Source organism: Corapipo altera, unplaced genomic scaffold, assembly GCF_003945725.1.
Source record: "Corapipo altera isolate COAL_440 unplaced genomic scaffold, ASM394572v1 50, whole genome shotgun sequence".
NCBI classification, from domain to species: domain Eukaryota; kingdom Metazoa; phylum Chordata; class Aves; order Passeriformes; family Pipridae; genus Corapipo; species Corapipo altera.
In genome coordinates, this window is record NW_020884889.1 from 11964169 (window position 1) to 11989822 (window position 25654).

Consider the following 25654-nt stretch of genomic DNA (forward strand, 5'->3'; position numbering starts at 1 on the left):
CATTAGATATTCTAAATAATTCCCAGAATCAATAGTGAAAAAGTTGCTGTGTATAAATAATAATTAATGAAAATTGAAATTAGTATAAAATATTATAAATATACACAATTTTACTCTCAATCCTAAACAAGAACCTCAGTAAATCTAGTCATAAAATATAGATTAGCATTCTGTTTCTCTTTCCAGCTCTACTGGTTTTTAAATCATTGATTCTTCCCATAGATATTCTAGAAACTGAGTTTAACTCAGTTGTTAATGGCAATAAAACTTTTTGCTTTGCATTCTATAAGATTAGAAGCAAGTCCTTGAATATGGCCACACTTGATTCTCCTGGTTTTAATGGAGTTCATTAAAATGCATTCCATTCTGCTCTGCCACTCTCGCCTTCCAAGTTATTAACATAGGCTACCATCTGTTCATACGTAGTGTCCAGGGCTGTGATTGCAATCTTTCCCTGATCCAATTTAGTATTAATCTCCTGAAGCAGCATATTTTGTGTTACAAAGTTGATTCCTTTCTGCATCCAATCAAGAAGCAATGAACTAGTCCAACATTGTTTGCAAAAGGATTGCTCCTGTGATAAAAAAGATTAAATTAGCTCATCCAAGATACTGCTTCTGGTTTTACCCACCTAATGCATTCCCAAATATGCCCAGCCACACCCATCACCTTAATTTCAGAAAATAAACGTGTCATATCTCCATTCTCTAACAGAAGACCAATACTGGAGCATCCCCTTTACATTCCTTTTCCCCAAGTGTTCAGAATGGCTGTTCAGCCCCTCCCTGTGGAGCTGGATGCCTCCTGTATCTTCCCAGGGGATGTGTGGAGCTGCAGCTGCTGCTGGGCAGTGTTGCTGCTCTCCAGCAGTGCTGTAACCTCCTCTGCAGTAGGACCCAGCAGCCCTGTGAGCCCGACACCAGCAGCATCACACCCTGCTGCCTTCTCTTCTCCCTTGATCCTTGCCCAGGACAGTCCAGCTGGGAGGTTGCTGCTGTGACATGGAGAATGCAGAGGGGACAGCAGCTTCCACAGCAGTGGCTTTTGCTAGAGAAGAGCAAAGCAGCTGTGTGTCTCTGTGAATAGCCAGGAAGAACACTGGCATGTGGCAGGCTGCTGTCACTCTTGGTGAGGGAGGAAAGGACATCACAAAGCACAGTTCTCCACAGCTGCTGAGATCAGGGCTACACTGTGCCAAGCTGACATGCCTTGGAAACAAAACTGTACTAAATTCTGATATCAAGTTAATAATTTCATTCTGGATTTTCTTCCAATTTAAGTTAATAAAAATGTTTAACCTTTGCATAGTGTTAAAAGTTTTAGGCAAACTGTAACAGAGTTCACACCAGTTCTGATTTTTTTTCTGACCTAAGGAGCTTGGGATTATTCTCATGTATAGATTTTGCATGGAGAAGGTATCACAGGCTTCTCTTTGAGAACTGACTTCATTAGATTTGGTCCCTTTGAGGTTTTTTTTCTTCTTTACAGGTTATTCATGAAGCATCAGTGATTTGCATGACAGATTATACACTGTTGTTTGGCATTCAGTTTACACAAGCATATCTGATCTTATAGGATGGTATTGTTTTTGTATGGTCCAAACCCCCAATTATTCTGCATTTATGCTACAAAGAAATAAGAACAGAGAGAGAATTTCACCAGTAGTGCAAGTGATTTGTTACTGACTTCATATGGCAGCAAATCTTTTCCTTTACAAGTATGAAGATGCAAAGGATAAAAGATGATGAGAGAGTAATGAGCTGAAATTAGACACACAGTTGCAAAGTATCTTTTTTATTCTTTGTGCTCAGAAATGTTATTTTCAGATCTTTCCAATGTCCAACTTTTGAATAGGTCAGGTCAAGTGTCTGAAGCTACCCAGTCTGTTGGAAGGAGAACATCCTAATTGCTGTTATTATGATAATCTAATTCCAGTAGTAGCCAGAAGTCAAGAGTAGAATCCAGCCAGAAATTAATTAGCTGCTGTGTAAATACAGCAATAGACAGTCTCAGTCCTGCAGAGCTGAGATTCTGAAGGCCTTATAAAAATAGAAGAGGAACAAGAAAGTCATTCCTCCATTTTATTCATTTAACATAGGTTTGCTTTTCAAGTTTGCTGTTGTCCCCAGTGCATAAGCAGACACCATTTTCCGGTTTCTCTGGCAGATACTTCTTTCACTACAAAAACTGATAAAATGATTTGACAGAGAAGAGGCAAGTCTGTGAGATGATGTTGAGTACAGAGACAGCATAGAAAAAAACCAAAAAGGCTGATGCTGCCCAGAGAAAGGTCACGCCATTTGGTGGCAGATTTCATGTCTATTTTCTCTCCAAATTTACAAAGTTCCCCTTTGTGAATAGCATTTAGCCTTGGCTTAGAGGGAGGCTGCAGAGTAGATTTGGGGAGGTGAGGCTGAGATTTTGGAAAGGACAGGAAGGCAACATTCACCAGAATGCAGGGTTTCATTGCTATCGAAATATGAAACCTTTTTCATTTAGTCACTCATCTCTGCACTGGCACACTTGAACAAATGTATTCCATCCTAGCTTTTTCAGAGACCTGAGGAATATGTAGTGTCATGGCAATTCAGAGTCTGTAAAGGCAAAGGCAAGGGGATTAAAATTGGAGTTAAACTTTCCTTTGGCAGACAATAAGATAAAATGTTGACACAGTTGGAGGAAGAGGGGAGTTAAAAGTTTCTTTGGTCAGCATAACAGCCAACGATGTTAACAGCAGCAGCTGCACACTGCACATGCTGGGGACCTGAGCTTTGCCAGTATAAGAATCCACACCTATCATGTGCAACACGGGGATCTCCAGGCTTGCCTATAAAGCACTGTAACCGTACCAAATGGCACTATTTTGTTGGAGTTAATTAGACCCAGTAATTAAGACAGATGAAGTGGATAGAACTGTTCCCAGGGGCTAAGTTAATACTTCTTCGTGGCACCGTATTGTGCTGTAGCAACGTGTCATCTTTACTTGGAACTACCTCAGTGATCTCTAGTATGGCACAACCTTGCACTTGGGGAGGAGCCCACTATATCTGTCATTTCCTTGTTCTCTAACCCATTTTCTTGGATTTTACATATTGAACCATAGCCAGAACAGTGAGTACTACTGCGTTACAAGTCTACAGTAATCTTAGAGTTAAAGCTTCTTTATGTCTGACTGTAGATCCTATCCAGGGAGGAAATATGACTCCATGGTTAAGGAATCTTCAGGATCTACCCTGCCTTTCATAATTTATCCATGTTCTCTTAAAAAATCCCTACACCCTGGTTTTCCATTTGCACAGCTTAATCACCATTTGAACAACCTAATCAGTTGTTCAAGGTGCAATCCATTACCTCTGTGAATCGTTCAAAGATATTTTGATGAAAATTTCGAAGCAAATGTAGAGAAAAGATTGAATATGTAGAAATCTGTTATGAGAGACACAATATATATTTTAAAAGAGAATTAGAGTGAGTTTTAGTAGTAAATTAGAGTTAAGTGTAGCACAAAAAAGAGGTAATGACAGAATTTTTTCAGTTTTTGGTTTATTATATTTATCTTGACATGAAGAGACCTTTTAGAAAGGCCAAAATCAATGTAAATTATACATAATTGTCAATTAGTTGTGTTCTACTCTGTATTTTGGTTAATAACCAGTGACTTCTACTGCCTTTAGCAAAGTAGAAGAATCCTGGAATGTCTAGTAGAATGTAATGTTTCCTTCTTCTAAATCAGTTAGGAACTTTGTTTGAGTTTACATTTTTCTTCATTGTGCCCTGATCCACTATGTTACGTGCAAACAGGGCCTTTAAGCTTATTTCAGTGGTACAGGGATTAAGTCAAGAGCACTGCAAGCACAATACTCACATTTAATAAGGCAGTAGTATAGCACTGTAGGGAAGATGCATTGGGATCAGGTACACTAAACATTAACTTCTACTTTTATCCAAAACATGTGAGTGTCATACAGGTGTGATGTTCCCACAGTGATGCAGAGGGAGGGATAACAATTCATTCTCAATCAATATCATACCTTATAGGAGCTTTTCTCCTCTAGCCATACTCAGTTTGTGTCACACATATACTTCCCAATTATACGACTGAAAGTTTGGAAATCACGGGTTTTCTGAAACAGCAGTTCTGAAATAAATAGATAAAATATGCAGCTGGTAATCTTTAGAACAATTCATAAGTAATTATTGCAAATAGTATGGAATTATGTTGCAATGGCTGAAAATAACAGTTGAGTTTTGATGTGAAAATTTGCAGTTAATCCAAACACAATTCCCATATGCTTAGCTTCAATTATTTCTGTTTTAATAAGCTGTAGGGCAATGGTATGTGTGTCAGTCAAACCAACTGGTTGTGATATAATTAATTTGCTGTACATCAATATTCTTTGTAGTAGTTATTAATCTCTACAACATTATCTATAAAGCCTGAAAACTGGAAAAGCTTTTTTGTTAGATATATATTTATTTGTATCTAGTCAATTTGTTCATTTTTTTAAAGACTAATTTCCTTGTAGTTCTTCTTTATAAAGATTTGAAGTATACTTTGAAAGCATCTCATTAAAATCCTTTGAGCAGTTTAACTGTACATTGTTACAGAAAACAGTGGCTAAGAAACTGCTGTTAAAAAAAAAAACCCTCTGAGTTTTTGTACCCAAATAAGGAAAAATCGGAGTTGAACAAAATATCAAATTGATTATCTGAATATTTAACATGTTTATCTTTTATGAAGGTTGTTGGATTACCCTGTTTTCCTTTTTTAGCAACTAATACATATCAAAAATCACATGGAAACTCAGAGTGATGTTATTACCTCAAGGTTAAAAAGAAAAAATAATTCTGTATGAACAAGATTGTATTCCAGTTTGTTAAATGACATTATGTCTTTAATGTCATGTAGTTACTTCTGCTTAATAGTTATCATTATGTAATAAGTTATCGTTATGACTTTTATTTGTAGCTTTGAGAAAATCTTCTCAACTTTCTTTATCAATTGCTGGGAAAATGAGCAAGAAACCAAATGTGATTCCAAAGTACTGTTGCTTGGTCACAGGCCTGTGAGGAAAGTACCTTGGGTTACAGTCCTTCCTATTATGTCTCTTCATAGATTTTTCTCTGAAAGAACAGGTGCCTACATTTAGATTATTTGCAAGATACAGCGTCACCAGGTCTGTAGCTGATATCATCACACAACAAATATATTTGTATATATTAATGGGTTCCATGTAACAACCTTTTAAAAAACAAACAAACAAACAAAACCAAACTCTCTTCTTTCTTGGTTATACAAACAACACCTGAACAGATTTTTTTTTTTTCCCCAGCACTGTTGCTTACTGGAAGTCTTCTTAAAGGTGTTACTGTCACTGTAATTTGTACCATGGAGATGGAACAACTCTACAGTTTTCCTCGTGGTTGCAGTTCCAGTGCCTGTTACTGCAAGCCCGAGGAAAGCACATGTGCATTAGAGCATTACCCAGAAGGAGATATGGAACCCTCCCCACAATGCTGTAAAAAAATTACATTTACTGGGACTGCAATGCATAAAAGCAGCTAAAGTGTCCCTTTCACACAGACTGAAGTTTACAGATGTTACAGTTTGCAGAAATCTTACCAGTGTTTTTTTCACTGATGCATGATGCATCAGTAATATAGAATATGCCAGTATTCCTAATGGGAACTGAAAATGCCCTCTTTATGGAACTCAGTAGATTAATAGATACTTATAAAAATGTGCTACAGTACAAGGAATGTCTCATAAAAGGAGCAGCATAAAATAAAGAAGATTAATAACGTTAGGTTTGCTATACTGAGATTTCATTATCTAGAATCGATTATGAGAAAGTTCAGGTATTTCTGTTACCATCTCTCCCAGGCACATTTGCACACAATTGGCAGCTTTACTTCCAGACTGACTGACTCAGTGTTATAATAATCTTGCAAAGCAAGAGTGGGCTTTTTTAAAAAAAGTTGTATGGTGCAGCTACTAAATCTGTCTTCCAGAAAGTCCAAAACTGGCATATCTGTATAGGGAAACATGGCAGCAGCTTTCCTTCCAGGAAAAAAGACACAGATCGTCAAAATGCATAAGTGTATCCTCTGGTGTTAATTTGCATTAACTTGTGCCAATTTTTCAGAAATTAAGAAAGCAATCCATTGGTCATAACCTAAATTCAAACACCTACAGTGATGTTGCTGTTTTGTAACCAAAATCCATGGTTACTGTGGATAAACCCATTCATTTTCCAGTTAGAATTGTCATGGGCTGACTCGTACCGAAGCCTTTTTCTCTGTTCTTTGGTTCATATAAACTGAAGAGGTAATATGCATGGATACTAGGTGACTTTGTAGGTCATGTGAAGTGTTTGCTGATGTTCTCATTCATTGATATTGGGAATTGAGGATGCATTTTTCACAAGTAATATCCTAGGAGACTCTTTAAATATTCCATACAAGGTATAACAGCCTGGAGAAAAAGGCTCAATTATTCATGAATGACTTTTGTGCTTATTTCTAATGTTTTATAAATTTTAACTTAAAAAAGAAAATATCAGTGAATGGTGGTGTATAAGTTGTACCCTCCTGGACAAGTTTACCCATTAATGACAGCTCATTTTTAAAATTGAAATAAATATTTGCTTGGATTGTGATACCATAGCAAACATTCTTAAGTTACATTGTATAATCTACTAACCCATTCATGCAGTGCTTGAATGAAAAAAAATGCTATTCATTTCAGAAATTCCACTCTTTTGGGATGCAATGTAAGTCAGATTTTTAATATTGACTTCAGCAGTAGATGTGCAGGGAATGTCACAGCAATAAGATAATTGTTCTCAGTGAAAAGCTGGTCTACCTTGTAAGAACTACCTCTTATTGAGCAAACATTTGCTCATTTAGCTTTCTACAGTAATAAGTTGTAGAAAAATTACTACCCAGAAACAAACAAAAAAAATACCTCAGGTCTGTAGAAAGCATGAACCAAGAGCAGGCACAGCCCTTTCTCTTCTCTCTGTGGTTCTGTTTAAGGCTAGTAACTAATGATATTACACTGGGCAGAATTTGTAGTACTCTCAAGTAGCATGAAGATGAATAAATGCAATATTTAGACAGAAACTGATTTACTGATTTTTCTTGAGTGTGATGAAAAGTGAAGGTGAAAATGGTACCACAATGCTAAAAAGGCAATAAGAGCCCACAGGGGCACTTGGTAAGCTGATTTGCACAAAACTTAGTAATTCATTGCATAATAATATGCTTCTGAAGCACTTCTCATATGCCATGGTGATATTACTGGAGTGCTGATTTGGCATAATAATAAAACTAAACACTTCTTTTTAATGTACCTGGTCAGATCTGAAAAGCACAGAATGTGTAATTCAAAGTGCATTTGCACTGACAGAGAATCAAATGGTATATTCAGTTGTGTGACAGAGGATAGGATGCTCCTGCTGCTACAGAAAATTAGGTTCACATCCAAAGATATATGAAAAATTTGTGTAATACAGTGCTGCAAAGCAAGCAGAAGTAAGGGGCAAAGAGGAGGTTTGAAAAAGATAAGTTCTTAATACATACTATTTACACAATAACATCACTCCTGCTAAGCATCTGTATCAGGTGGTTTTTTAAGGGAGCTGGGAAAAGAAATTAGCCTTTTGCTTAGGGAAGAATGTGCAAGTGATATGACACCTCAAACAGATGAGATCTGTGGAGATTTTAGGAAGTTGTGAGCAGTAAGTAAAGGTATGATTATTCTGCCCAAGATCTGTGGATCCATGACTTCATGCACTGGGAGAAGGAAATGAAAGATTTGAGGAAGGATAAAGTGCCTGTTACTAATGGAGCAAAGGGATGGATAGTCCAGGTGTGAAGTGGCTGGGTAGAGGCTACAGAGCATAGTGTATAAGCTAAAATTAGGGTCATAATCCTGGCAAAAAGATGGACATTTGTTCCAAACAAATTAAAGCAGGCTTTAAAAATATAGGAAGCTGTTACAGGTGGCCCCTGCCGCCCATGACCATCTGCATATCCAGTATGTTGAGAACAGGAGGACAGTGAAAAGCTGAAGTCCATTTGAGAAACTTCAAAAACATTTTATTAAGCCAGATTGTCTACTTGTGCCATAAATCAGATGGTTGTAGGACTGTGGAATTGTCTCCTCTTTGGTTTTCTTAACTCTGATAAATGCAGTCCGTCTGCCAATGCAGGTTTTACAGATTCATACGGAAGTGGCATTTTTAACTCTTATTTCATATGGCTACTACACAACCTATGGTTATCTTTTCTCACTTGACACCTGACAGCTTCTTAACCATTTTGTAACACAACCAAAGAATCTAAAGAATGGGAAGTCAGCAAATTTGGGAGTTGTTTCTCATTGCAGTGAAGAGAGGTAAAAAGCCTAATTTGTGGTCTGGTCTTTGGTTTGGTTTGTTTTTCCTGAACCTGAAAATTGTAACAGTGGGTACTACTAACTGTAAAAAAAATCAAGCCAATTATGCTTTAAAATGCAAGTCCTGTATTATTATGTCACCAGTGCATGGAGGCACAAGAATGTTATTTACTCTTAGAATGTTATTAAGTGCTTTTTTCCACTCCTTCTCTTACAGAACATGAAAAGCAGCGGTTATGCAAAAGCACAGATTATATGAATTTGCACTTCAAAGTGAAATGGTTTTATAATGAATATGTGCGAGAACTCTCTGCTTTCAAGGATGCAGTGCCTGAATACTCTCTGTAAGTGTTGGATCGGGAACTCTTCCATGAGTTTGGCCTTGGCACAAGGTTTATTTTGGTCAAATATTTATGCTCAGGTTTTTGCAAGATCTCAAGCTGTGTAGCACCTTTTGAGCTTTCTCCTCTTTAATTCTTCATTCTATCAAGTGAAGTAGCCCAGGTGTTAAATGTACAATCAGCTATTTCATAGACTTTATACAGCTGTTGTAACTGCAAGTCTTCATAAATGACAAAATATTTTGGTCATAAAATGTCTGAGGAAGGTATGAGATGTGGGAACAAGAGCACTGTTATAGGCCCCTACATTTGTTTCATACCCAGGTCTGGATGAAGATACAATGCTAATGGGATACACTACTGAAATGATTCTTACTGCATTGGGTTAATATTCAGCTGCTGTTTTCATTTTCACCTCTATCCCTGCAGTAAATGCATTCAGTCCTGTCATTTTATGTGAGCTATCCTTAATCTCATTCCCTGTTCTTCTGCAAGTGTGCTGATTTACTGAGATGGTTTGAGGCCTCTTATTACATTTTTTTTTTTAATAAACTAAAGAAAAATAAAACACAGCTAATGTTTTACTAAAACAGAGTTTTATGCAAGTTATTTAATGTTAACAAAAAGCTAGTATGGACAAGATAAGTGCCTTCCATGTAGTAGAGAATTAGCTACTAATTTTACATTACTAAGGCACACCAGTATTATGAAACTGAAGCCCAAAAACCTTTTGGTAGTCACAGCATCTTTGGTGACAAAAATTTTCCAGGGTTGTTAGACTTTTCAGAAATAAGAATGGATATGAAGACATGAGATGCCAAATGGCTGGGTAGTATGGCATCTCTCCTCTCAGGATCTTTATGCAACATACCTACTTTACAAAACTACTTTTAATTTTCAGGTGGTTTGAACCATTTGTCATTCAGTGGCTGGATGAAAATGAAGATGTCTCAATGGAATTTCTTCATGGGGCACTAGAAAGAGACAAAAAAGATGGGGTGAGCCTTTACTTTTAAAATAAAAGAATAAATAAAGTATTAAGACAGTGATTTAGTATTGCAAAACCAGAAGTACATTTGGTCTCACACTATTCTTACCTAACAAGTTAACAACTTTTGGAAGATAACCCTATAGACAAGTTCCTCCTCTAATTCTCTCTGTCTAAATCCCCTTAGACTTTAATCTATGGTTTCACTGACCTATCATGTGATAATGAGGTCATGAAGAAGAATTTTGGTTTTATTTTTAACAGGTTTGAAAGTATCAGAAACATGAAAAGATACATTTCTCAGTATTATCAGTGAGACTTTTTTAAATTATTATTTTCTTTATTACTTTTTGCGACTCTAGAAAGAATTTCAAGTGTAAGAATCAGTTAATACAGTTTTGATCTCTGAACAAATATTAACTCATTTGAATGTTTTTTTCCAGTTTCAGCAAACATCAGATCATGCCCTCTTCTCGTGTTCTGTGGTTGATGTCTTCACACAGCTCAATCAAAGCTTTGAGATTATTAGGAAACTGGAGTGTCCTAATCCAGAAGCACTATCTCATCTAATGAGAAGATTTGCAAAGGTAAATTAAAATCAATGTGTCTCGACTGAGCTTCAGAGAGAATGACATTGTGTTGTCATGTACTTAAAAGCTAAGTGATCCCAATGATTTTAGAATCAATATTTTCTGTCTGAGTGGGATCCTCAGAAAGACAGGCTGTTGGTGGCCTAAGGCTGATTTTCATCTACTTTGTCAGAATGATTTACCAGTTTGAGAAGTTCTGTCCTCTCTGAGATTTCATATTTATATATTTTATACATATATGTACATGTACATATGTGTTATATAGTCAATTATTACCTTGCTAAGCACTGACTACAATTCCATTAATGGAGAAATTCTGTGAAATGCAATTACTAATTAGTGAGTGCAACTGAAGTAAAAATTCAAGGTGTGGCAATAAAGTATTTCTGGTTGAGGCCCTGAGGTGTGAGGGTTTTTTTCACCTGCTGTTTGATAAACTCAACTCTTAAGGCAGCTTTCTATTTGTATTGTAACATTTCCTCACAAGCTCTAGATGTCCATTATAGTCCTGCTGACTTTAAAAAAGTTCACATTTATATTTAATCCTGTTCTTTCATTGCAACAAATCTCATTTGCAAACGAAGTTCCTGTTTACATGATTATTGTGAGGTAACTCATATTGCCAGGCTTTGAGCAGTGCTGCTTTTGTCTTATTTTTTCCATTATATTTCTAATCTATGTATTGTCACCCTAGAGGATTTTTTGAGCTTGCTACTGTTCCAAGAACTATGTAGAACATTGCAAGGAGTGGAGCTCTCAATGTTTCTCAAAAACAGTACAGCTAAAATTAAACTATCTCTGTTATTGAAGATTACATTGCACTAAGAACAACCCACCATCTGCTGTGCAGGCATTTGAAAATGTGTTCACAGGATTGTTTATATAATATCTAAACAATACTATATACTAAATGTGTAAGTATCTGTAAAATCTATCATTTATATAAACCTCTTTTTTTATTATTTTTTTTTACATTATGAAATTTACCATTTAAAAGATTCTTCTCCTCTTCCAGACTATCAACAAAGTGCTTCTTCAGTATGCTGCAATTATTTCAAGTTACTTCAGCTCGTATTGTGATAAAGAAAATGTGGTAAGAAGCTGTGTTTTTTTCTGCCTCAAAAATTACCTTTAAATGACTTACTGTACTTTTTGAAAATGTGATCACTTCTTTATATGAGAAAAGGCATGAATGGAGGGAGATCAGCATATTTTCATAGCTGCTTACATTGACATGTACAAGCTGGAATAGACAACATTAGTTAAAAATCATAGTTAATCATTTCAGTATCAAAGTTTAAAAAAAAAAAAAAGATGACCACAAACACATCCAAAAACATCAACCTTATGCAGTGATGAAATGGTGAATGTATCTTCATCTTGTTTCCCAAATAGAAGAAAACTTTCTTGTTTAGAGTTTTCATTTAGCACTGGCTTGCCTCTCTCTATCAATTTATACCTTGGAGAGTTTATAAGATCATTGTTCCCTGTGCAGGGAATGTGTGCAGACTGTGCTTTACCCATGCAGCAGTGAGAAAAAAAATCACATGCTGTTTTGGTGCCTCACTGCTTACAAGGAAGTCCCTAATGTAGGACCAGATTGCCATGGACTCAGAAATAAATGAGATGTGGACACTAAAGATCTGGTTGAGCAGATGGAGGCATTATCAATACCTTCACAAGACCTAGGAAAATTGTTCTTGTAAACTGACTTTTCAGTGTCATTGATATTCAGTCAAAGCTGGTACTCCCACAACTGGCAACCTTTAGCACTAGGACTGCTATATTTAGTGGTATGTTGTACAGCTGTAGCAATCTACAGTCAGATAAATAACTGCAGCTCCATCCTCACACTGTGCACCTTTTGTGGTACAGCCCTTCCACAGCCCATCACAGATCTCACCTGTACCTGTCCCATCTGTGCTCTCTGTATTGAGAGGAAGTGTGATGATCTACAGGTCTCCAAAAAATGCAATAATAGAATTCAGAAAGACATCTATTGCAGCTAAATATCAATTATTGGTGGTTCTTACAACTTCAGTGTTAATATTAAATAAAGCTTACTGGTTTCTAGAATAAATGAGTTTTGATACAGTGTTGAATCATCAGGTCAAACTGTTTGTGTAGTCTTTTGGCCTGTCCAGTGGGATTTCTGAAGTCATCCTCATATGCCCATCTTTATTAAGGATTTAGATGGAATTAATCTCCTTATAGTATCACAGTGTCATAGAATGGTTTGGGTTGAAAGGGACCTTAAAGATCATGTACGTTCAACCCCCTACCATGAGCAGAGACACCTTCCACTAGAGCAGGTATAAAGTATCGTATCAAATGTCCTTGAGGAACATAATTTTTTTTTAACAGAAGTTGCCCTATTGAAATACATAGCTTTTAGCTTAATAAAACACGATTTGCTCTGTTAATTTCAGCCACAATAAATGTCCATCTCCTGCACTAGATTAGCTAAAACACATTAAAACAAATAATTTTTATTATTAAAATTAGAATTTGGCATTCTTTTTCAAACCAATACTTTCAGTAATTTTATTAAACACTAAAAAATGTGCACATAAAGTGTTCAAAAAAAAGCACATTGAAGATGCTTTTCATAAAGCTACGTATCTTATCTTCCACCTCCTGTCAGCATTTACAAACAAACCCGGTTTATGTATTGTAATTGCCACTCACTTTTACATGTTGTTGCATCTGGCTGTCTGATTCCTGTAAACTGCTGCAAAGACTGTTCTGAAGAACAAGATGATAATGAAATACAAAGAGAATGTTTTTAAGTAATGTTCTTTACTGACAACAATAGCAAATTTTTCAGTGAGCCAAGTTAGGCTTAGGCTGTGAAAGAGCCAGCTGAGCCAGCCTCAAAGGAAACTTTGAAAACTGCTTCAGCATGAAGTATTTTGCTTGTAACTTCAGTACATTGCCAAAGGCATTTGCATTTGTTTGGAACAAAAGGACCAAGGTGTCATACTCAGCTACTTATGCCCCCATCAGAAATTATAATTATTGACTTGTGATATTGCAGGTAATTTCTAGAGTAATGAATTTGTTAGAAGCGAGGAGATAGCACAGGAAAGGAGGAACAAAGTCTTATATGATTGTGAATTAATAGAAGGTATATAGACAAATATAAGAGACAGACAGGTAACATTTCAGCTGCTATACAAAGCCAGCAGCCTTCTGCAGGAGAACACAGTATGCTTTCCTGGGAAGCAGTAATCTAGGTATTAAGCAGTTATATTAAATTTCTTTTTTTTCCCTTCAGTTGACAAAGACTCTGATACTAAATGCCTTTGAGAATAATGTATTAATAATTAAAGCTAAATCATGTTATTGATTCCCATGTTTCAGCACTACATTGGAACATGTTATTAACTAGAAAGGTACAAATGTTTATCAATACTGTAATCTTCCATCACCTTCTTGTTGTCTGAAAAAAAATATATCTGTTTTGTTTTATTTATTTATATGCACTACTTCAGTGCCTAAATTAAGCCAGATATGCACTAAAAAACACTGGCCTTGGCAAGCCAGAGCTCTTTTAACAAGTATTGTCATATTGCTTTTCCTGCACCATAACAAACCAGCATATAGGATAATCTGAGTGCACAAAATTCTACTAATAGATTCTTTCTTCCACAATTTTTTTTAACAAGTTCCTTAATTTTATTAATTTTATTTTTCACCTTATATTTATACAGAAATCACTCTCTTTCACTCGTTGGCTCTGTGTTCTGCCTTAAGAAAATGTGCTTAAAGAGCAACATTTCTAGACAAAAATAATATGATTACAGAATTCTTTTACCTAATTCACCAACTTTTCAAGCAATGCAAAAAAGTAATGCAAAACTGCATATTTCTGAAATATTCTGTTCTTAGCAGATCTGCCTGTTGATTTATTCAAATACTTAAGCATCAGCCATTATCCGGGTTATGGTGCTGTCAGTTTTCTGTGAAGGCTGGGTCTAGAAAGCAAGCTGGCAATCCCTTTCATCCCTCTTATTGTCACTCCAAAGCACTTTGATCATTGTTGCCTCTGCTCTCCAAAGATGATGATGTGCTACTTGCATTAATCCGCAGATGTAACTGTACTAAGTAGCAACTACCTGGGATGTACAGCTCAGGATGTGAAATACTGGGATCTGATCGTCAATTAAAGAAAAAGGAAAGGCAGCACTGTTTGGGGATCTCCTCTGAAAAACCTAGTTGCATGAATGATGATCTGAGAGATCTTTTCTGACCTTAATGATTCTATAATTCTACAAATGCAGGGCTGCTGAAGAGTTGGTCATGCACAAGCTCACATTTGATGCTCTCTTTGTAGGCCTGTATCTTGATGAACAACATTCAACAATTAAGAGTCCAGCTTGAGAAAATGTTTGAGTCCATGGGAGGAAAGGAGGTGAGCCATATTTGTTTCTTTGTTTGTTCAAAGTTCCTTAGAGATCATTAGCACCGTTTGCAACCTAGTAACAGGTTTCACTTTTACTTGCAAAGAAAATCAAAATGTTAAGAAAAAAAGTCTCCAAGACCTATTTAACATCCTGACAATAGTAGAAAGACCTACCTCTATTTCACAGAAAAATGCTAATGATCTGTAATGTTCAGTCAGCACTGGGTGTTCTGTGTTGCAATCTGGAGTGCCAGCTTTATTTTAGTGTTTGTACTGGACTATACTTTGCTTTTTATGTATTGGTACGTTTTGTCTGTAATGTGTCATGTCTTTGTCTAATGCCTTTGACTTGCAATCCACTGAGCAGAAGAAAGAAGGAGAGAGATTCTCTTATGAGGTTTGTGATAGTAAGCATCTTTTATTATTCCTGACCATTATTTTCTAAGGCTAAGAACAGTCACATTTTCTACTTATTTCCATTTGTGTAATTCCCTATGATCTAAAATCAAAAAGAGCTATGCTTGGGCATTCATTTGACACTCTAAATTGGAAAGTTTTACTAGGCAGATAGTGTAAAGTCTTTCAAAGCTTTAAAAAATTCTATAAAACACTTTAAGTGCACTTTTCAGTATCTGAGGGCCTGCTTGTTTACAAGATACCATTTCACCAAGAGCTGCTACTCAACAGTCCAGAACATGCTTAGTTTTGTCTCCTTTTTTATTTCAGAAGGCTTAAAAGTGCCTGAAGTCCTGTCAACAGTAAAAGGACATAAACAAGTGCTTCAACACTTTGCTGACTGTAGTCTTTGACCGTTCTGAAACATAATGAAGACATTAACATGTTTTCCAGCCATGGAAAAAATTCTGTCATCTTGTTGAGAAGCAATGTTTAGACCATGAACATACTACCCTTAATAACAGTAGCTGGCTTTAAAAAAGAAGTTAGATACATTACAGAGAGAACTGGAAAACACAGCATTTCATATTCCCACATCCGTAGTGGGGCACTCAGAGGTGAGAGCCCCCTGTGTCATGCAGTGAACTGCAGCCTCCCCATAAACCTACAGATTAAGTCCATGGTGAGGAGGTTCTGCTGAGCCAGTAACAGCTTCTTGAAGCTGCCATGGCTCCAGAGGACATGAAATAAACTTCTGCAGCCCTGCTGTCATTGAAAACGTCTTACCAAACTTGGAGAATATATATTTATCATCCAGACATGGCTGGTTTTGTGGTTCCTCTTAATCCTCTTTCATTCTTTAAATGCTACAAATAAACTTGTCTTCTGTGCACTTATGTTCTGTGCAAAGTAATTTTGTATTAGGTCTTGGATCCAGTCCCACATTTGAACGTCATGAATCATAAAAACAGCTAATTGTCCATAAATCCTGATACAGACAAGGGCAGTGGAAAACTGAGTAGCACTTTATTTCTATCAGATTAATTTTGAATCAGAATACTTTCTTCATTCTTCTCCAAAATGTTCCATTTTCCTCAAGAAAATAATAAATTTTTTGCTCCTAACACCTTATATAATAAAAAATAATAGTACAAAAAATAATTAGGACTTTTGCATTGCAGTTTTCTTTCAAAATCTCTCATCACTTCTCATTCCTTTTTGCTTTCCTTTTGATGTTAATGAGGATGAATTATTAAGGTTCTTAAGAGTATCAAAGCAACATTTCCTACAAATGTGGTCAACATATACAACCCTCACAGAGAATTTGGATATATTTTTCTAATATCCCTTTGTTAGGTACCTTCAGTGCATCTCTGATTCACGGTCTAAGAAAAAAGACCTAAAAAATATATTCAGACTTTTGTTTGTTTGTCCTTAGGGCAATTTCTTGAAGAAAAGTACATTCACATTCAGTTTTTTGTCACCCATATTGAAGTTCCCCTAAAATGTTTGTCCTCAAGTCAGAATATTAATTCCCCTAGCTACTCCAAAAGCACAACTGCTAATGGCCAATTTGGCTTATTGGACTGGTACTTATAAGAAACAAAGCCAGCAATAAAATCTGTAAGCAGTTTCCTTGCAGGGAAAAAATAGTTTAATATTTTACTTGTGGAGGGCATAAAAGTCAGATGATTTTCAGCAGAATAATGAGACCTATTTCAGTTGAAGCAAAACTAATTCTAAGAAAAATTAAATGCTGTTAATCTCCTCAGTGTCATACTGTGAGCAGTATGTCTTTCAAACTGTGCAGTCAAACCAACCACAATCAAGCAGCAGTCCCTATGTTCAGGGTAGGCTTATTGCATATTGCAGGGCAGGGAGCTCTATAAATAGAGAAAAAACTGGTTTCTCAGCATCCCCACCATTAAAATAAAATAGTCTGAACAATATGAGTTTCTTTATAACTATCCTTTTCTGCTGCAGCAAAGCAGAAAGGGTACTTAAAAATTATATCAATGAGAACAGTCTGCCATAATAAAGAGTAGTAAAGTGAGATTCAACCCAGTGTTTGTTTTGGTTTTTTTAAATCAAATCTAAAAACATGAGAACAGGTTCATCATTGTAATATTTTGGTTTAGCTCCTGTTTGTTTCATCCAAAAGGAATGCATACGTTTACACTAAGTACCTTTTTCATGTCTGACATGTTGGAAGCTGATAAAAGAGAAAGAAAAAATATTAATGTTTATGTTGCTTTTCATCAGATGGCAGAAATGAGTTACAGCAATTAGGATCAAAAAAAAAAGGTGTAAAGCTTTATGTAGGACAGTATTATAATGACTGTAGATAAATCATATTTCCACTTTGATAAGTTCAGTTCCCACTTCATGTGTAAAGCTTAGGAATTCCTATAGGAATCCATATGTGGCCTTATAGACTTTGATGGGATGACAGAGGGCCAGACTTAAGCAGGGTAGTTCTGAAGTGTCCATCTTTAAATCTGTAAAGTCAGAGGCCCAAGTGTTCATAAGTGTAGTTAGAGCAGCAGCAGCCAAACATCTCACTGTCCCTGGAGAGCCGGGCGGGGGTGGAGGAAGGATGATGTGGATCAAAGACAAAAAGAATCACTGAAGTGATGGATCTCATAAATACCTGTATCCTTCCTAGATGTACATACAATATGTAAAACTATTTTCTGAAGAGAATTAACTGCATTAGGAAACTATAAGCAGTTAAACCTGTGAAATTGCAGATAAATAGTTGAATTCAGGTTAGAGGGGTTCCATTTAACGCATGCAAAAGTAATTTGCATCTCTGTGGTTTCCTACTGAAACACTACCAAATTTGCAGTTAACAAGATTATGTCCCTACTAGCACACATGAAATTACAGCAGGGAATGCCTCAATCTAACACATTATGTTGAAAGCAGCCAAATTCATCAGATTCTTAACTCTTTTCCAAGGCTTGTATGTGTAAAAATAGTCACAGTTCTAGACAGGCAGCATTTGGAAACAGTGATGTTCAAATATTTCTTATTTTTCAGCTGTTTAGCAAATATATTCTCTGTTTTCATGTAGCACTCAGAAAAAATCAAAGTTCTAGTTGTCTGTTTAACAATCCATAATTAACAGATCTCGTGAAATGTGCCAACAAATTTATGAGTATATTCTGCTGTGAATAAAAATTAACTCAATTATTTAAGAAGATGGTAAAATAACAGAAATATGACTCTAAGAAAGACAAGCAAATTTAGAATTGGTAGAAAAGTACGATTTACACATTCAGTTTGCTCCTTAAAAAATTACAGTTTTGATACCTAAGCAACCTATGAATGTTTTTAAGACTAGCCCACACATGCTGTGAACTGGAAATGAAATCCAAAGAGCTAAGAGATAAACAGCCTTTTCGTTTTTGATGCTTAAATCAGATATGGCACACTAATGACAGTCATCTTTTTCTTTTTTTTTTTTTTCCAAAACTAATCTGCCCAGTTAGGGCTTTTTTCCTTTTATTTTCCTGAAAAATAATTCAGACAAGTTTGCTGGCTTTTATTCCTTCTTCATCAAACTCAGTGGAGCTGATGAGACTTGAGGAGAAAAAGAAAAGTCCCCAATACTGGAGATACTTCTTTTTCATATCTGTATATCCCTGTATGACATCATCTTGGATGCTGATCAGCATTGCCTACTGTCTCACTTTAGCTATACCATTGGAGAGAAAAAAAAAAGGCAGGTCATGGTTCTGCGACATTTGGATGATGCCCGAGGACAACCAATAGCACACAGAAGGCACAGGTTAAAATAAATGAAAAGTGCACATTTTAGTTCTTGTGAGACGCTCAAATCACCTTATTTTCCAGTTAAACAAAAGGAACAGTGACATTTAAAACTCTTGCTAACATATTCTTATCTATGAGAGCATCCCCAGGTGTCCAGCACCTGGTGGGCAGCCCGCATACCTCTTTATACTCCACTCCTCCCTCTGACACCGCATTAAGAAGCATGAGCACGTGTCCACACAAGGCTGGATGTCCTGCCAGATGCCTCCAGCTGTGCACACACAAACTTGTTCATGCAATTTGTGAGCACAAAGCCCTCTAAAACATTTAACACTTGCATGCACCCTTTTATAGTGTGTCATTATATCTGGCATTAGTATTTAATCCAATTTTGGCCAGACTGAGTCCAGTTTTAAGTGAATTTAGCAGATATATTGTGTTTTCTGATTATCACAACAACCTCTGATAGAAAGTAACTCCATTGACCTCTGTAGGCCCAGTAACAAGGTGATTCTCTAGCTTGTGCATGACCTGCTAAGAAATTTTGAGTCTTCTGCCTGCCTGGTATTTTGTGCTTTCCTTGACATGTGCCATGTTCAGTGTGAATGCTTATGTGTTCAATATTTGTTAAATGTTGATATTCTAGTCTTAAATATTCTGGTTATGTTAATATTCTGGTCTTAAATTTGTGTTTTATCTGTATCCCACCAAAGGAGGCAGTATAACTCCCTAGTGAAATGCATTTCCTGGAAAAATTTTTGCCTTTGTTAGTAAACTCTAACTCTATTAACTAATGCAGACATTGCAGTAAAATTAGCTCTTTAATCCCTGCTTTCCATATGAAGGAAAACAATCACTTTAAGTGTATGAACTGTCACAGTGTATCTGCCAGGAAAACTACTAAGATATAGAGAAGCAACAGAACTCTCAATCCAAAGTAATTCAAAACTAAATCTGTAAGTAGCCACAGTAAGTATTTACAATAGTAAAAAGTGAGCTTGTCAGATTAGAAGAGTGCTGAGTATCTTCTAAAGGATGTGTGATAAACCCCCTTTGTCACCTATTCCAGGTTTTGTCAAAAATTGTAGTGAACATCTTGGATTTTCTATGTTTTTAGACCACACATAATCTCAAAGGAGAGAAAGGATGGTCTAAGACAGAACACAGCAGATCATTGGATCTATTTTGAGAGTTTACTTTGCTAAGAATTCCTGTATAGTCTCATGTAAATTATCCAATGTGCTGTGATAGCTTCCCCTTGTCTCTGAAGTGTGATTATGAGAACTGACCTGCTGCACCACAGCACTCTGAAGCACCAGATGAAGGATAAGCACTAAATGCTACTCATGCAGTTGAAAGATAGGAAAATGCAAATAGAGACAGAGCTGATTATGTATTCAAAATGCACAGGTCCTTTGAAATTGTCAGATCTGTACCTGACCTTACTGCAGAACAGAGTCCAGAAATTGAGGGTTATCATTGCAAATCATTCCTTAACATTGTGGGTAGATAACTGAAAGACCTGGAACATGAGCTACTGATTCACATTCAGCTGCTGATCCTGATGATCATCAGTCGTATCTCCCAATGGGCTGTCACTATTTTTCCTAAATACTAAAGATCAAGGAGATGAAAAAAAGATGGGTTTTTAGTTTGAAAAAGAATGCATAGCAAATAAACAAGCTGCTGATCAATATCAACATGGTACCTTTTTGATTAAATATCTATGCATGGATCCTCATCTCTGTAAGTGAAAAAATATATTTCTCCCCTGCATTTTCTTTTTTCCTGTGTTAGAAAACCTGTATCAGAGGTACAGGAGCTGTTCTCCCTATGCATCAGAATGTGTTGCTCTGTGCTTGAATTATGTATGCCTTAATGGCTTTTAGAAACAGCAGTACTGGAATTTGGTAGGTTTCCTTCCTGCATACTATATCAGTAGAAGCAGCATGGATGGTCTTCAAGCCATCTTTTCCAGTGCTGGCTGTTCTACTTTTACACTGCATTAATGGAAATATGGAAACATCTTCAATGCAAATCACAAAAAAAGAAATATCAACAGTGGTGACATGTACAAAACCAACAAAAATATAAAAACATCTGCAGTCCTATGAACACAAACACTAACTTCTTATGCATCCTTCCCTTGCTGCGCTTCGTGAACACTGCTTGCCCAATAATGGTACTTCTATCCTTGTGACTGACAACACTATTTGCACAATCCCATAGAAAGTCATTTTTCAATGGCTCAGTTTCGATTCCTAACAATGTAATTCTTCACTATCATAATCAAATATTTTCCATATTTTTCTTTAGATGGTAATTGGATTTTTAGGCCTACTAAAGCAATTCTGTGTTGCAACAGGTGTTTCCACATTTGGTTTTCCATAGTGCAGTGTATCATTGCACATAATTCCCAGTTAATTAATTGTAATGGAAGACACAGAAACCTAGTGTATAAGTAAAATATAATATTATTTATCTCTTTGCAGTTGGATCCTGAAGCTAGTGTTGTTCTAAAAGAACTTCAGGTGAAACTTAGCAATGTATTGGATGAACTCAGTGTAACATATGCTGCAAGGTAACAAACCCATTTTACTGCAAACCTTAGAGAAATATTCCTGCTCAAAAAGCTATCTCGTTGATGAAGTCCGGGTGGTTGTTTGGATGTCCTAAGGCATGGCTTGCTTCTGCCCTGGTGAAGTGGTGTGTGCATTTGTGTCTGTGTATGTGTTTAGACTGAAACAAGTAACATTAACCTCACTGTAAAGAAAACTGAACATCATCTCTGGGCATGAATGTGTTACAGAGGTGAGGCTCTGTAACATGATGACTTTTGTTCTGCTCTTTGGAAAGCAAAATCACCGGTATGGTCTTGCCTGATGCTGTGTTAAACTTTTCTCTCTGCCCATGTTTATGTTACTTCCTGAGACTGACAGCTTTTTCCAAGTGGCCTGCTTCAATCAGGGGTGTCTGCCTCTGTTTAGCCTGCTTCAAATGGTCATCATGAATGGCCTTCTTGCGTCATTTGCTTGCCTGTGGCTCTGCAAAAATTGTCTACTGAGCCTTACTCTCAAAATCTTTCATTAGTCAGAGTGCAGTCTTGAATGAGCATGGTGCTGTGCCAGGAGTGCCTGTGGTATAAGAAGCAGTAAGTTACTTTTGCTTCAAATTAGAAAGAAATCTAAGAGAGAGGGATTAGTGCTGTAGTGGTGTTCATTAAGCAAAGTCTGTAGTTACTTATTTAATCCACCGATGAACTGTCTGGATGGACAGTGTTTGCTTTTTTCTGTGTGCTTAGTTTGCTGTATTGTCTTGCTTTATTTTTGCTCCCAGGCCCTGGTTCTCGGATCATTGACAGTGCATGAATATTATTTCTTTCCAGGGCTTCTTTCTGAATGAGCTGACTAGGTTTCTGCAAAAGAGAACCCAGAATAGCTCAATCTAGGATATGCTCCATATAGCTAGAACATTCCTCATGGGTCAGTTTACTTCTTGGATTTGTGAGGTTAACAATGTTAGAAAGATGGCTAATGTCAAGAAAGGCAATGAATTATTTTGGCACTTGTTGGAGGGACTGGTCCCAAGGATGTACATGAGCAGCATCACCAGCAACCTCATGTAATTTTATCTAGGGCTTTGATGTGTGTAGGTAAGTATACTTCCAAGAGCACTTGGAAAAGTTTCCAAGTTTTCCAGCTTTTTCACAAGGAGGTTTGCAATTTCTTTTTACGATTAGCCATGTCACTGGAAAAGCTTACTGCCTAATTATAATGTTTCTTTTCTCTCACAGTAAATTCTCTTTCACTTTTCTTGAGTTAATCTTTGACATTTATCTTTTCACTTTAATAGCCCTGATATATTTTTGGCCTCTGTTTGGCATTTCTGTTCATAAACTAATCCTAAAACATTTCACTTCATTATAAATCAATCCATAAACCAAATTACCATGTGTGCAGAGACTCATTCTGCCTCTGAACTGATGATTCTGATTTACTGCTGTTCTGCATTGTATAATATATTGACCAAAGACTATCACATCAATAGCACTATAAGACTGTCAGACACTTAATCAGATCAGTTAGGAAAGAGAATAGTCTTCAGAAAAGCTGAACTACAAACTTGAGGACCAAGAATGTGTTCACAGTCACTTTGAAGTAGAAAAGTTTCCTCCCAGGAGGAAAAGTTTCAGTACTTTTAAGTTTTTGAAAAGAATATTTTAAACAGTCCAAATCCTTTAGCTCTGTCTAGTTGCAAAGAAGCACGCAAAGCTTCTGATGGCACTGACTTTGTGTGATGCCCATAGGAAGTCAAACTGAGCCAAATGGGGCAAAATCAGTAGAAGTTTCCTATTTGTCCTCAAGAAGAACATCGAAGCTTGGTTCCTATTAACCATCAAGAGAAAAACTATTTATTATCAACTGTTCCTATTGTTCTTTGACAAAAAAAATCAAGTCTTGAGAAATCGTCCCTAGCTGGTAGTCAACCATAGTCTGACCTACAGACTGGTGCTTCTGGAAAGTAAATACTTGGCACCTCTACAAGGCTATGAAAAACATCACAGAATAGAAAAGGGGGAAAAGATCAGAACACTGCATGGATTAGTCATATGAGCTATGATTCTTAGTAGAAGTTATGTTCAGACACCACAGTATCTTCATTTGTGAACTTTGCACCACTGCAGAAAAGCTTTAAATCTTGGTGAAGACTCTGATGCAAAACGATAAATTTTGAATTCTTTCCTTATTCTTTTTTATTTTTCATTGTATAGTTTCCAATTTGTTATTGAAGATTGTGTAAGACAAATGAGCAATGAACTGAATCAAATGAGAGGCAATGGGAATGCAGCAGCCAACAAGAACAGTGCAGCCATTGATGCTGAGATTGTGCTTCGGCCTCTCATGGATTTCCTGGACAAAACGTAAGTGTGGCAGATTAGGAACTGGATGCTACAGTCAGGCATTCTTGGCTTTACCCTGAAGGATTGTTAATACCTAGAAACACTCTGTAGCATTTTTAATACTTGCAGTACTCACATGTGTGCAGAATACCATGCTTAACCTGTTTACCTCTGCTAAGCAATTTTTACATGAGCTACATACTTGCCTTTCTATGTCTTGTCATGTTTTGAGTCATTGCAAAGGAACTGGTGTACAGTCTCTCCTCCACGTGCTGTGTTATGAAAAAGATTGTACTGAACAAAAGAACAAAAATAAATTCCCATACTGAAATAGGCATTTGTTTAGGCTGGCATCCAGTGTCCCGCTCCTTATTAATATGCTCTTCTGTGTCCCCAAAAACCTAGTCACCACCTAAAGACCAGCTTTTTTTTTTTTTTTTCACTTGGTAAAATCTTAAATTTTTAAAGGGACCTACAAACTTACTCTGGCCTCTGAAAGTGAGGGTTGCTTATCTTCTCATCCTCCAGCAGTGACAGGTTCTGCAAGCCCATGTGCAGCACATACACCTCTGTGAGCACATTGCTGTCCCTGGTCACGATGCTACTGGTACTTGTGAAACACCAGTGGCCTTTCACTGGAAGTGATTGAACAAGCAGCCTGGCACTGATCCTGCACTTCAAATCTGCAGTCACACAGACACAAATTACATACCCTTTTGGCTCCTCATGCCTATTTTCCCTAGCCAGACATTTTCAGAGTTAAGATGGAAAAGGTGCTCCAAAAATGTAATCTTACTGTTAGTGATAGATAGCATAATTGCACAAACATGTCAGTATATAGAAATAAATGCTTCCAAGCAGTAGCTGTGAATTTGTATTAGCTGTCAGCATCTAGTTTTAGATCCCAACAGAAATATAAAATAAGGGAGACATTTGTTTTTTATTTTTAAGACATAAATTATATGCCAAATCTTTAATTTAAGGGTGTGGGAGTGCTAAATTCTGTCATCCATCAAACTTTATAACTCATCATCATTTTGCATTTCTGATAAATATACATTAGTTATATACTAAGCATTAAATTAGATAGTGGAGATTTACATGAGTTTGTAATCTGCAAATAATTCTTACCAAAAATATTTACTGGTAACATTGCAAAATAGCTAAGCTACTGAGAAATTTTTATTGGTAGAGAAAAGTTAAGCCTTAATGGCCATTAATCTGAGTATATACTGATATGGAATCTCTGAGGTTTTAATACAAGTCTCAATGACTGGTTTTGTTTTGTTTTATTCCAGTTTAAGCATCTCGGCAAAAATCTGTGAGAAAACAGTTCTGAAACGGATTTTGAAAGAGCTCTGGAAGTTGGTCTTAAACAAAATAGAAAAACAAATTGTGCTTCCACCGCTGACAGACCAAACCGTGAGTGTTCCAGCAGTAATTCTCCTGTGTTCTAGAGGATTGTAATAAAGTGATTGATCAGGTGTTTGCCAAGGGGTCTGACACTGTCCTGTTCTGAATCTTGACCACAAGGAATAACACATGGATTGTATGTAGATGATGGGAAAGACCTTACTTCTGCCACTTACTGCCTGCCCTGACTCAGAGCAGTTTTTGTGAGCACAGTCATGTAAAAGAAGCTGCATCACTGACTTAGTAGCGTGCTTTCGTGTAAGGGCTTTTAAGTTTGATTGCTCTTGCCTTCATTGTGCACAATAACATGAAGTATATTCCTTGCCTTTCCCTGTTGCAGCAGAAATTCCATCCCTTCCATTTTTGCAGGTTCCAGAAAGGCAGGAATGCCCCATCCCAGTCTCCAGGCTTGCCTGCTCTGCCATTCCTCATCTTGAGGCAGC

At 36.7% G+C, this 25654-nt stretch overlaps 1 protein-coding gene across 4 annotated transcripts in view; it reads left to right on the forward strand.

Annotated features, from left to right (window-relative positions):
- Positions 1–25654, forward strand: part of UNC13C (unc-13 homolog C) — a 143499-nt gene that overhangs the window by 93267 nt on the left and 24578 nt on the right. The window contains exons 20-28 of one of the 4 annotated variants that reach the window (XM_027644325.1): positions 8619–8745; positions 9644–9740; positions 10174–10317; positions 11336–11413; positions 14657–14734; positions 15093–15122; positions 21391–21479; positions 23670–23819; positions 25097–25220. In XM_027644325.1, the coding sequence (XP_027500126.1) occupies positions 8619–8745; positions 9644–9740; positions 10174–10317; positions 11336–11413; positions 14657–14734; positions 15093–15122; positions 21391–21479; positions 23670–23819; positions 25097–25220 (917 nt within the window). Of the gene's footprint in view, positions 1–8618; positions 8746–9643; positions 9741–10173; positions 10318–11335; positions 11414–14656; positions 14735–15092; positions 15123–19743; positions 19855–21390; positions 21480–23669; positions 23820–25096; positions 25221–25654 lie in introns of those variants that run through there. The other 3 variants (XM_027644328.1, XM_027644326.1, XM_027644329.1) reach the window with 3 other exon arrangements.